We start from the raw sequence: 13,997 nt of genomic DNA on the forward strand, positions 1-13,997 counted from the left end.
GCAGTCAGTGTTCTTAACCACTGAGCCGTCTCTCTCCAGTCCCCTGAGGAAGAATCTCAACAGTGACCTCAGGGCTCCACACCCTAGTGAATGCACCTCCCAAACACACAAGAAAAACAAAATGGGAAACCTACAAGATTGTAAGGAGGATAAGAAGAGGGAAGCTGGAGAGAATGGGAAGAGGGGAGGGAGTGGGAACTGGGATTGGTATGTAAAATGAAAAAAGATAGTTTGTTTTCTTTGTTTAAAAAAATAAAATAAAATAAAGGATAAAAGTGAGAGGCTACATACCCAGAGGTACTCTTGCACTATTTTTAATATTTTAAAGATGTATTTCTTATTTTTACTTACACTTCTATATGTGAGACTGAGCTCATTTATATACACCATGTGTGCACAGGTGCCCAGGTACCAGAAAGCATCGGATCTCCCGGAACTATATCACAGGGGTTTGTAAGCTGTCTATTGTGGGTGCAGAAAGCAGAACGCAGGTCCCCTGCCAGAACAGTATATGATCTTAATTGCTGCCATAACCACTCCTGCCCTCCCTTCTTTTACAGAGAAATGATATATCCTTGTGAAGTATAACACCACTGAAAATGGGAACAAGATGAAAGTTACACATTAAAGAGGAGCTTTGCCAACCTGATTCCACACTTGACCTCATAAGTGATACCAGAGGGAAGATCTGTCCGGAGAAACAAACAGGTAAGAACTTCACTGAAGTACTTACTCTTTTGTTTCAAGATGCTTTTATTTTATAAGCTCCACTAGCATTCTGACCCTAGTGGTCTTTATTGTAAGTGTTGCTTACAAAGATGAGTATTCCGAAGACAGCAACAGAAGGAGCAATGCTGGCAGCATGATGGACAAACAGCCAACAGTCTAACAAGTTATAGGCCCTAGTCTACTATCAACCATCTGGGAGCTCCCGGAGCATTTAAACCAATGTTTGCTTGATGATCCACAGTACAATATAAAAACTGTATAACAGGTTGTGCATGGCAAATGTTTTCACTTTCTGGAAAGCAGAGCAGGATGGTGATTCATTCTTAAGATGTCACCAAATTCCTTCTTTCTCTTTCAAGACAGAATTTGCTATGTAGCTGAGGATGACCTTGAATTCCAAATCCTACTGCCTCACCCAAGTGCTGGGATTACAGGAAAGCACCACCACAGGCCTAGCTACTTGCTTCAGCATTTTTAACCTGAAGAAGAGTTGGCAAACTCTTTAAAAAAAAAAAAAAAAAAAAGGCAAAAAAAAAAAAACAAAACCCTTTAAACTGCAAGTCTACAGACTGGATTTCAACATGTTCAATAGTAGCAAAGAAAAACAAGAAAGCATCCAATCCAAGTGCAAAGAAATTAACTTGACGAATTTACACCTAATAACCATCTGCTGTGGCTCGCATAAACTTGGTTTCAACTCCAAACAGTTAATATTCATCTGAATGAGAATGAGGAGATCCCTGTAAAGATGTTCTAACTGAAAAGTCTCCGCAGCTCCATTCATTCCCACCTAGTTAAAGGTGCACTAAGACTCCTGCTACTATACAGAGTGCTGTTTACTTCCTTTAATAAAGTTTTAGGCCAGGGAGATGGCTCACTGGGTAAAGGCACTTGCTACACAAGCCTGATGACCTGAGTTCAATCCCCAGGCTCAGTGTCCACACGCTCACCATGACAAATTCTCTTATTCTGTCTCTCTCTGTCTCTGTCTCTGACTCTCTCTCTAAAAGGAAGTTCTACCAAGATGGCTCAGTGGGTAAAGGCTCTTGCCATGCGAGTCTGGTGATCTGAGTTTGATCCCTGAAACCCACAATAGAGGTGAGTGGTGAGACCGAACTCCACAAAGTTGTCCTGCACACACAGGAACAAAAATTACATAAATAAAATAAAATTTTTAATTTTAAAAAAGAAATCTTTCAGCTAAGTTTACCAAAAGCGAAGCAAGCCAAGTGAAAAGGCTCCAATCTGGTACAGTAGTTTTAACTAGCTCTTTAAAATGTCTTCAAGCAAGTCTGGTGATGGCCGCCTCGCCTCTAGTCCCAAAGCTAGTCTGGATTACGTGAGATTCTATCTCCAAAGGGGGAGGGAGGAAGCAACAAATAAAAATATGTCTTCATGCGTTTGCCAGTGTACAAGATATTACTAGGAAAGAAAGCAGTTTATACTAAAATAGGCTTGCACGTGCACAGATGTTTCCAAGGCAAAGTTAAGGGTCAGATCCCAGGTCTCAGAACAAGCAAAACATTCTCCTTCTCGAACCTGGCAACAAATGCAGAACGAGAGAGTTCCGACAAGCAATGAGAAGAGCTTACGTCCTTAACGTACTGAAGATGCAAGTGTATCTTCTGCAGGTCACAGGTTTATTAGTGAAGCGGATCGTCCAATTTTATTCCAAGAGATCTTATCACTCACAGAAAACGATAACCAAGAGGTTAACCCGATTTCACTTAGGGAAAACAGAAGCCTATAAAAACACCAACTCGTTCTCCAGAGACATGCCAAAGTGCTGGTTCTCAACCTACTTAGGGTCAGGTTTGGTCTAAATTCCTGGGGGCATTTCCTCCTCCTAACACTTCAAACCGGGTCAGGACGGCTGGAGAGAGCCCGCCGACTCACGCATTGAACCTAAGACCGCTGGGGACAACTTGAGGCGCTCGGAGGAGAAACCGAGTCGGGGTAGACCAAGGTGACTCGAACTCACGGTCGCCTCCCGCTCTGGCCCCTCTCCTGTTTCCGAGGCCTCCCCACGCCACCCGAGGTACCTGTCACCCGCCGAGCAGCAGAGGCAGCCGAGGCGTTCGCATCCACCCCGCTCCCCATGCCCGGACCGCACTTCGTCCACTCCGGTGTCAGCAACGACGCCCGGGTAGGGCGGGACAGCGGCGACCTCGGTGGTGGCTGCGCCAGTGAGAAGCCGACACGCGCCTTTCCCGCCGCTGCTTACAAGCCGGTTTCTCAAAGCAGCAACCCAGTTGCCAGCCACCCCTGCACTTCCGCTTCCTTGAGGCGAAAGCAGGACAACTTCCGCTATAGAGTGCGGACTGGAGTTTGCCAGAGCGTCCTGCGGCCGCCATATTGCCAGCCGAAACCTCGCCCCTCTTTCCGGCCCCGCCCCTCTCGGGGTCGATCGGGCGAGCAGTCCGGACAGCCTCTACTTCTTAAAGTCCCGGGAAGAGGCTAGTCTACGTGGCTGATCTCCAAGGTTTCGCCCAAAGGTGCTGGCAGATAGTTATTTCAACCTTTGTTTTTCAGATTTTTATCATTTATTACCCTCAAGTTAAATCAAGGTGCAGTTAAGGTCAGGCGGCAAAGGCAAGTGCATCTTTGTGAGTTCAAGGCCAGCCAGGGTTATGTAGAGAGACCCTGTCTCACAGGGGAAAAAAAAATGATTACAAATTTGTTTCGTAGTGTGTGATATTAGTTAATGCAAAGACCCATAATTGGTCAAAGTGCTGAGAATAAGTGAGTGTTGACCTCTCAGCCCTGAATAAAAAATCTGTATCACCACCTCCCAAGACCCAAAGACCTCCCGGGGAAGAGAGCAGAAAAAAACAAGTCCATGCTCTTGCTGCCAAGCTGGAAGACCCGAGCTCAGTGCCTAGAATGCACAAAAAAAAAGCAGGCATGGACTGGTGAGATGGCTCAGTGGATAAAGTGGCTGCTGCCCAAATCTGAAGACGAGTTCACGGAAGGTGGGGGGAGCAGGAAGATGGAGGGAGATAGAACTGGGATTGGTATGTAAAATAAGATTGCTTTAAAAATAAAAAAAAAAAAAAAAAAAAAAAAAAAGACTGGAATTCAGATCCCCCAGAACCGTCATAAAAGGTATAGTAAGGCAGGTCTCAGGAGGCAGAGACCATAGCCGGAATTATTGAGCTCCAAATTCTCAAGAATTCTACCTCAATAAATAGCGAGTGGCTGGGGAGAATAGTCAGTTACTACTTGTCAATTGAGCATGTGCATGGATGTGTGCGCGCACACACACACACAAATACTCTCTCTCTCTCTCTCTTTCTCTCTCTCTCTCTCTCTCTCTCTCTCTCTCTCTCTCTCTCTCTCTCTCTCTCTCACACACACACACACACAAAATAAGCCAAATATGCTATGGAGCAAGAGACAAGCAGATCCCTGGGGCTTGCTGCTGAATGGGTGCATTCCAGACTACGAGAGACTCTCAGTAAACCAAAATGGATAGTGTCCTGAGAACTGACACCTGAGGTTGACCTCTGGCTTCCACACCCAGGTGCACACGTGTGCGCCAGCCCAGAGACCCAGAGAGTGAGCGAGAGAGAGCATGCGCACAGCACTGCACTTTCTGCTCTGGTTTTGGGAACAGTGCTCTGTCCTTTGAAATCAGTTCTCTCTAGGTTTCTATTTTTTTTAAAGATTTATTTATTTATTATGTGTACAACATTCTGTTTTCCATGTATGCCTGCAGGCCAGAAGAGGGCGCCAGATCTCATTACAGATGGTTGTGAGCCACCATGTGGTTGTTGGGAATTGAACTCAGGTCCTCTGGAAGAACAGTCAATGCTCTTAACCACTGAGCCATCTCTCCAGCTCAAGGTTTCTATTTTTAATTGTCTATCTCTTGCTGTGAAGATAAGAGAGACATCTGAGCCTCTTGTAGGTAGAACAGAAACCGGAAGTCTAAGACTCAGGACACTTAAAGTGAGTTTGTGACGGAACTCGGGTTTCCAGATGACGAATGCTGTTCAATAGAAGGTGTCAGCCAGAGCGGTGAGACGGCTCAGCAGGCAACAGCACCAACAACTCTACGCACTGGAGTTGGATACCCGTGGAAGAAAGAAAACCAACTCCCAGAAGTTGTCCTGTCTTCTGAACACCATGTGTTGTACACACACGCACAAACAAGTGTAAAGTGTGGGCTACATATGCAGTTTCATTTTTCCTTGTTAGTAATAGCGCTTTCTGATGAGCAGGCCTGAATCCGTGGCTTCATGCATGCAATGCATGTGCTTTACCACTGATTATACCCTCACCCCTTTGTCCTTTATGATACTCTAGGGGCTGACAGAGGTGGCTGAGCAGCAGTTGCTCTTGCAAAGGACCCACATTCAGTTCCCAGCACTCACATGATGGTTTATAGCATCCTTAATTCCAGTTCCAGGAGATCTGGCCGCCTCTTCTGATCTCTGCAGGTACCAGGCATGTACATGGTCCACATACATGCATACAGGCAAAACACACACACACATGAAAGAAATGAATCTTTCGAGTTAAAGTATGCTAGTAGCCACTTCATTTCTTGAGACAGGATCTCACTATGTAGCCCTGGCTGGCCTGGAACTCATTGTAGACCAGGTGGCCTTGAACTCACAGAGAAGCCTCTGTGCTAAGATTAAAGGTGGGAGCCACCCTGCACAACCACATAGCCACATTTTTTTTTAAATACAAGGAGGTTCTGGGGCGATAACCCAGTCTCTAAAATGTTTGTCAAACGATTATTAGGACTGGAGTTCCATCCTAAGCACCCATTAAAAGCTTCTTATAGAATGCCTCAGAAACCCGTTCAAACAAAGCAGGTACAGGTTTCACACCAGAACTTGATGCTAAGTACTTAATGGGGCTAGAGAGATGGCTCAGCAGTTAGGAGCACTGGCAGTTCTTCCGGAGGTCCTGAGTTCAATTCCCAGCAACCACATGGTGGCTCACAACCATCTGTAATGAGATCTGGTGCCCTCTTCTGGCCTGTATACATAATAAATAAATAAATCTTAAAAAACGAAAGAAAACCTGTTGCTAAAAACACCATACACTTTAGAGACAGAACATGAGAAACCAAATTGGTGCTAACCAAGAAGATTCTCCCTGGTGACTCGCTTTTATAGTACCAGATGGTATGCAGGCTGCTGGGAGGAAAAAGCCATCAACACCTTATCCAGCTGTGAGGACTGAGCTCCAGTAATGACCAGAATGGCAAGCTATGCTGTGGATGCGATAGTGGTGTGAGTTGTAGGGATAGCCAAGTGCTTTCTGATTGGACGGAAGGCTCACTCCACAGTAGAAAATAGAATATTGATATTGTGAATCTGACTGAGACCCATGACTGGGGAGTTCGTGGGCCCCAGAGGTTAACTTATTACTATTAATTTTGATAAACGAGCATAGTATCCAACTGCCCTCTCCATTCATTTTGGTTGTGAGCCCAGCCTTTAACGGCTGAGCCATCTCTCCAGCCCGCCCTCTCCATTCATATCTCTCTATCCTCAGGGTATAGCTCTCAGACCTCATCCGAGAAGTTTCCTTTTACAGCGGACGGTGGTCAATGCTGAAACTCACAACTGGTCAGAGTACAGGGAATAAAATGCTCAGTTACGAGTGAGACATACACATCACACCCTGACCCCTAAAGACTGAAGGACCGTTGAGGAAGAGGGGATCAAGAGACTATAAAGTCAAGTTATGGGGATGGGGAGGAGTGGCGCGGAACAGTGCCTCCCGGATGATCCCCTCAGGGCAGAGTGTCCAACAGTCACTTCTTTTCGGTACCTCACCTGTCATGTTTCTAAGATTGGAGGTAGGGCATCAAACCTGCAGAACAAGTGCCGTGATTTGGACAGGGTTTCAGTGGTTTTCCAGAAATTTCGTGTCTTCAAACTGTGGTCCTCCCATGGAGATTTTTTTTCAGATTTTACTTTATTTACGTGCATGCATGCTTGTCTGAGCGTACGGAGATCTGATCTGATGGTGGCCTTTGCGGGCGTCAGGCACACACATGGTTCATATACATGCATGCAGCCAAAGCACTCATACACATAAAAAAAAAAAAATAAATCTTAAAAGAACCATTGCCTTATAGACTATCTTACTTTTCTTTTTCTGACTCAAAATCCTTCTGCTTCAGTCCCTTGAGTGCTGAGATTAAAGGAACACTCAACCTTGCCTGGCTCAGACCCTGGGTTCAGATGCGAGACTGGGCTTTCCCCTGCGATCTCCACGTGAGGTTGATGGAAATGGTTCTATGGTGTGCTCCCTCGTGCATTCTTTGTGACCATGTGGCCAGCCTTGGCTGTGACACAGAGCTAAGATGGGTTTCCTCCCTGGAGGGGGGCAGACGTGCTGAGAAGCAGGCATAGGGGGCCTCAGCTCTGCGTTTTACATCATGTGAGTACAGATCACATTCTAAGGAACAGCATTGGTCAGTGCCTGGGGAATAGGAACACTGGCCTCTTAATTCGAACTTGGATGAGGTAAATAAACTATGGAAAAGAAAGCTCCCAAGCTGGACCTTGGACACAGCTGGAAGGGACAGTCTCATACCTGGTACTTGTGGCTGATCTGCCTGCCAGGAAGCCACCTGGGTAGTTAGCAGAATAACAAAGGGCCCAGGTCCTTTGAGACCCTGAAGTCCATTACAGCAACTTAGTGATATTAAAATACCTCTGGGTATAGCTGAAGAGTACTGTGCTTGCTAAGCCTGGGTGAAGCCTTGGGTCCTCTGCACAAGGTAGTGGTGGGGGAGTGTGGTTTCTCTGGAAGAAGGAAGCAGCTGCGGATAGCCGTGAATTTTGTCCTACACAAAATTGTAAACGTACTTAAAACATTATGCAGGGGTTTCTTTTGACATTTATTTTGTAGTTCGTTTACTTTGTGTATATTCTTGCCTATAACATTTGCACATGTGTGGAGGTCAGAGGACAACCCATGGGAGTCAGGTCTCCCCTTCGTAGGTACCCAGAGATCCAACTCAGATCAACAGGTTTGGTGGCAAGTGTCTTCACTCCCAGAGCCAGTACACCAGCCCTTGATGGATTGGTTGGTTGATCGATAGATCAATTGATTGATTGATTGATCCATCGATTTGAGAAAGGGTCTCATTGTGTAGCCCTGACTGGTCCAGAACTAGTTTAGTAGACCAGGCTAGCCTCAAACTCACAGAAATCTGCCTCTGCCTCCAGAGTGCTGGGATTGAAGGCGTGCGCCACTAAACCTGTCCTCATATTGTTCTGGTTTTGATGGAATGTGCTTTCTTGCATAGTTGTTAACAAAAAAGCTTCCGTACTCAGTCCTGTTTTGTTTTACAGGTGCATGTATCTAGGTAAAACAGCTGAGAAAAGATAATTACCATCTCGGAGAGATTCTTCTGGTATCCCCTGGGATGGGAACTGTTTATCTAACTAGCAGACAGTTGTAATAGGAAGGTCGGGCATGCTGGCAGGCACAGATCTGACAGAATGTCCCTTTTGAAACATTACTTTGTATAAAAAGGTAGACAGAACTCAGTACAACAAATAAAGATGAGCTTCTATAAACTAATCAGATTTTAATGTAACTTTATTTTGAGAGTTCTTCTGTATCCCAGGCTAACTTCTAACTTGCCTCCATCCGTCTCCCAAGTGCTGGGATTACAGGCGTGTTCTGTTACTTTGGTCTTATGTAACGGTGGGGATCAAATGCAGGGCTTTATGCATGCCATGCAAGCATCCTACCAGTGGAGCTGCAGCCCAGATCTTAATGTTATTTTGTAGAAACTTTTCCTTCTTCAAGAAACGCATACTGAAGCTTTAAGCTCTAAGGTTTAAAGTAAAGTTCCTTCAGCTTTCACTACTTCCTAGGGGTCCAGAAAAACAAAAAGCCTTAGGAGAATGCCTACCTGGATGGGGAGAGCAAGGAGTCCAAGCCGAAGTGTGTACTGCAGATATTGCTCCATTGGTAGCGTGGCTAGCATGTATGATGTCCTGGTCCTACCCTCAGCACAGCATAGAACAGCCTGGTGGCACATACCTACAATCCCAGCACTGGAGAGGTGGAAGCAGGACCAGAAGTTCAGAGTCACCCTTGGTTAATTTAGATAGTTCTCTAAGGCTAGACTCTGTCTCAATACAAACTGGAAAAGAAAAGAAAACAGGTATGTAGACCATTATTTTAATTACTGAGTCTGTGGCTAGTGAGATAGCTCAGCCGGTGGAAGTGCTTGCCATGCAAGCCTGAGGGCCTGAATTCATCCCCAGAAGGCACGGTAGGAGAGAACTGACGCTAGAAGTTGTCAACTTCCACGGGAGTACCGCCAGCACTCACAGACACACAAGACACATACACTCACACACACGCTCACACACCACACAACACACACATGCACTCATATACACATTCACACTCACGCACACACACACACACAGTAATAATAACAGATAAATACGATTTTAAGAAGCACTGAATCTAAGTGGAGTATAATTTTCATTAGTTATATGATCCTTTCAAGTCTGCTGAAATCTTTGAAATGTTTCAAAGTACGTTGGAGAGGGAAATGACATAGTGAGAGGCTTCTAACACTCAGCTTAAAGAAGTTAAACCCAAACCATCCAGGATGTTGTCTGTCTAGAGAGAAGCCTGGGGGAGACTAGAGGTTTACCTTGGCCCCATACTGGCTGCTTTCTAGACTCTCTGTTCTGATTCCCCAAATCTGGGGACTCTGGGAAGGGAGTGCTTGGTACTCAGGATGAGACAAAACACAGCTTCAGCAGTCAAAGATATATCTGGCCGTGACCGTCAATTAGATAAATGTGGGCGGCCGTGAAGAGTGACAGAGAGCAGCCTCCATCCAGACGCGCATTCCTGGCCGGGAGATGACTCAGTGGCAAAGATGCTTGATGCATAAGCATGAAGTCCTGAGCCTGGATACCAGCACCTATGTAAAAGTCAGGCATGTAGCATGCCTGTAACCCAAGCACTAAGGGGAAGAGACAGGAACATCCTGGGGCTTGCTGGCCAGCCAATCTAACCAAAACAACAGATTTTAGATTTAGCGAGACTGCCTCAAAAGAAAAATGGAAAGAAGGAAGGAAGAAAGGAAGGAAGGAAGGAAGGAAGGAAGGAAGGAAGGAAGGAAGGAAGGAAGGGTAAAGTGAGTGAAGATGCAGCCCGAACTCCACCTCTGGCCTCTGCACGTGCGTGACCACCCATGAGTGCACCTGCGTGCACATCCACACACAATCCAAATTAATTAATTGACTGATTAAAATGGGTTTTCTTCCCTAAAGGCTACCAGAGAACATCATTGAACCTACGACATGTGAAGAGAATGTTCTCAGTGAATGCTGGTGGTTCAGGGTTCTCATTTTATGTCTATGGTTCACGGGTTGCAGTCCTCTCATGATGACTGGCTTCTCCAGAACGGGTGGCCTTACTTTTGTGGGTTACCGAACCACATCCATTCGCTTTTAGGAACCTGGCTGAAAGAGCTGAAAGGATGGTGGGGCTCCTAGTCCGTGTTCCTGGGGATCCCCCTAGAGGCCAGAGTGAGGCACTGACACGGGTAGCGAAGAACCCAGCTGCACAGGGTTCCTGCAAAACCCCGGCGGTGAGGGGTTGTTTGGGGGAGATTCAGTAGTAGCCCTTACCTGACACCTGAAGACAATATTGTCTGTTCTCGTGGGAGTTTGTAATTCCTCCAGGTACTCGTCAGGTACGTAAACAGGAGTGCTGTGTGCATGGGGAAATCAAGGGAGTTACTAGCAGATGGGCGTGCATAGATGTGAATTAAGACATGAGAGATTCTGTACAGTCATCCACAGGACACTAGCATCTTCTATTTTGAAGACTTTGTATGGGACTACAAATTCTGTCCCTGAGCCAGGATTCATGTTTCTCTCCCCCTCCCGCCCTCCCTCTCTCCCCTCCCTTCCTCCCTTCCTCCCTTCCTTCCTTCTCTTCTCTCTCTCTCTTTCCCTCCCTTCTTCCCTCCCTCCCTCCCTCTCGCACTCTCTAGATCATTTTTGTTTTGTTTTGTTTTTGTTACCTTTTGAGACAGGGTCTCATTACGTAGCTCTGACTGCCCTGGAACTCCGTAGACCAGGCTTGCCTTGAACTCACAGAAATCTGCCTGCCTCTGCCTCCTGAATGCTGGGATTAAAGGTGTGTGCCCCTACACCTGGCTTTTAACCTAGATCGTAAGCATGAGGACTAAGGGAAAGAGAGGTGCTGGGGAAGAAAGATATACCCTAAGCCCATTAGGTTTCTCATAGAATCCCAGTTAAGCATCTGAACATTATCCCTGAATATCATTTTGGTGGTTCTCAAATGGTTGCCAAGAAAGATCCCCCCCTCATTCTCTCTCTTTGATAAATGAGATTATAGGATGGCTCTAGAGGTACCTTGGTAGGATGTCAATCAGATAAAATAAAACCAAGATCAAGTAAGATGGTACAAAAGGGGTTGGGACATATATTTTGCTGTAAATAGGGTTTCTGATGGGTTCCTGGAGATCCACGGGTATACATCTGGGGAACGAGAAGAGTCTAAAGGGTGCTGGAATTCTTGATTCTCAGGTGGTGAGAAACTTCACCAGAAGCTTTTCCTATGTGGGGACTCCTTTCTCTTCCTGTGTCCCCAGAGTTTTCTGCCTTTCCATCCTGCCTCAAAACCATGAAGGGTCTATCCTGAAGTAAAGATCTCTCTCTTAGCGGGGTTTCTGGAAGCCTACATCTTGTCTCAGCTATACTAAGGACTCTGCACAGCCTCGGGCAAGTCAGACACAACCTCTGAGCCTCAGGTGGCTGCCCAATGGGACTGCCACCACCTGCTCTGTTCTTCTTCCTCAGATCTGAGAGAAGCTAGCTGCACCAGAGGACCACAGGGGAAGTACCACCTCCAGGCACATATGGGGACTCTTCCTCCCTCTTCTTCAAAGGGAGACATGGGGACACTGGTCAGTCAGCATCTAGCTGGGAAGAGAGATGGGACAGTAGCATGGATGGTTCCCATTTCCCCTTCAACCAGACTCAGGAATCCGGCCTGCCACTCCCATCCTTCCCTTGTGGATGGACATCTTCTAAGCTGGAAATTTTAAGCAGCTTATCTGAGGTGGGAGGCCTCTGCTGTCGTGCTGGGCTCCAGCTGGGGCTGAAGACCACGTGAGGCTAGGTTGTTATGGAGAGCAGGTCTGCCAAACACCTTGTCAAGCCATGGGAATTCCCTCATGCTCAAGGAAAGCCCCTCAGCCGTCCCAGGACCCAGCTAGGCGGCTTCCTGCTCACACCACAATAACGATCCTGCGTGGGGATTTTGCTTTCCTTTCTCTCTGCCAAGTGTCCTTTAGAGGGTGATTAACTAAACACTCCCTGCTTGCTTTGATCCGATTCCCTTCCATCCCAGCAACCTAGGAATCAAGCCGGCTTCCAGGAAAATGAACCTTCCCAGTGGCCCACCTGTCACCTAGGAGACACATGAGTGAGCAGGCCTGGATGGGATTAGCACCCAGCTGCGGCACAACCCTGAAGCTTGGCTCTCCTGAAGACGGCTAGAACGGCAAGCCCTGCGCTCCTCCTGCTCTGGCCAGGCTTGTCGTTGAACTTGGGGACCACAGTCTGTACCTCAAGAATCCACGTCTGTACCTATCCCAAAAAACCCAATAAGAACAGCCAAATTGATAGCAAAAGGCAGAAAGGGGAGAGTTACTCAATGTGACCTCATTGGGAATTGTGTCCATTTTGGGGGTCCTGAAATGAGACTGTTTACATAGGTTTAAATAAAGGGCTAGGAATATGCACATCTCGGCAGTTCCGTCAAGGTGTGGTCCTGCTGGCCATCATCCCTGCTTGGTCTGGGCTTCAGTCTCATCAGGTAAGATGCTTTGACAGACTGTTGGAACTGTGGAATGTCTCTTCCTAGGATAAAAGTTCTACCTCCCTGCTCCTGGCGGGAGGGGAGGGGGGCTTTTCTTTTTCCTGGGGAAGTTCTCATCTTGTGAGCTCTTTGTTTCAATACTTTGCTGGTAAGATTGAGAGACATAAATGTCTCATGAGAATATCTTCCCCATCTTCCTAGCAATTGTGCTGCCAGGACCAGATGTCTGTCTGCCTAGAGGCTGTGACGTCAGGACCTGATCTCCGTCTGCCTAGGGGCTGTGACGTCAGGCCCCGTTTTCTGGTGTCACTCAGGTGTCCCCACTCCAGGAGCCTTACTGCCGCCTTGATTTTCTTTGGCATGCTCTCATTTGTTTGTTTCCCCTACTATTTGTTCAGAGTATTGTGGAGGGTTTTGGTTTGACTAATACATTTTTTTTTGGTTGGGATATAACTCACAGACCATAACCGTCTACTTAAAAATGTGCCAAATGAAGCTCACTGTGGCGCCATGCACTTGGAAATTAAGGCAGGAGCATCACCATGAGTTTGAGGCTAACCTGGGCTACACAGTAAGACCCTATCTCAACAACAACAACAGATAAAAACATGCCAGTGACGGCTTTAGTACCATCAAAGTTGTGCAGCCACCAGCAAGACCAAGACTCCATTCCTTATCTCTTCGTGAGAACAACATCCTCGGTGTTGTTCTGTTTGAGACAAGGTCTCTAACCCCCAGGAACCTCCAACTTACTTCATGACTTCGAACTTCTCGTCCTCTTTCCTTCTGCACCTTCCTTGCTGGGATTGCAGGTGGGCAATACCATGCCTGGTGTCTTCAGTGCTGAGGACTGGACCCAGAGCCTCCTGTCTGCCAGGCAAGCATTGCAGCGAAGGCTGCATTCTCCGTCCACACCCTTTTCCTCTTCCTAGCCCTTGCCGCCCGCTAATTTCCGTGTCTGTGTTTCCTGTTGTGGATGTTTCATGCGTATGGGCTCATGTAAACATGTGATCCTTTCCTTTCGTTTTCGTTTTATTACTATTTTTTAGGATGTATGTGTCTGAGTGTTTTATGTATGTGCACCCTGTGTGTGCCTGGTGCTCAAGGAGGTCAGAAGAGGACGCCTGTAACCCCTGGAACTGGAGTTACAGATGGATGCGAACCACCACGTGGGTGCTGAGAATCAAATGTGGGTCCTGTGCAAGAGCAAATGTTCTCAACTGTCGGAGCCATCTCCCGGGCCCCCTTTATCTCATCATCATCTTTATTATTACTGTTGCTTATGTGTGTACCTGTATGGGACCACAGTAGTCCAGGAGAGGGTGTCAATCACCTAGAGCTGAAGTTAAAGTGGTTGTGAGCCACCTGACATGGGTGCTTAGCACTGAACTTGGGTTCCT

The 13,997-nt window shown here is 46.8% G+C and overlaps 1 protein-coding gene across 4 annotated transcripts in view; it reads right to left on the reverse strand.

Moving 5' to 3' along the window:
• Positions 1 to 13,369, reverse strand: part of Uggt1 (UDP-glucose glycoprotein glucosyltransferase 1) — a 125,365-nt gene extending 111,996 nt beyond the window's left edge. For 2 of the 4 annotated variants that reach the window (XM_038342022.2, XM_038342021.2), the window contains exon 1: positions 2,772 to 2,994. In XM_038342022.2, the coding sequence (XP_038197950.1) occupies positions 2,772 to 2,829 (58 nt within the window). In that variant the 5' untranslated portion in view covers positions 2,830 to 2,994. Of the gene's footprint in view, positions 1 to 2,771; positions 2,995 to 8,626; positions 8,823 to 13,350 lie in introns of those variants that run through there. The other 2 variants (XM_038342024.2, XM_038342023.2) reach the window with 2 other exon arrangements.
• Between the last annotated feature and the right edge of the window lie 628 nt (positions 13,370 to 13,997).

Source organism: Arvicola amphibius, chromosome 9, assembly GCF_903992535.2.
Source record: "Arvicola amphibius chromosome 9, mArvAmp1.2, whole genome shotgun sequence".
NCBI classification, from domain to species: Eukaryota; Metazoa; Chordata; class Mammalia; order Rodentia; family Cricetidae; genus Arvicola; species Arvicola amphibius.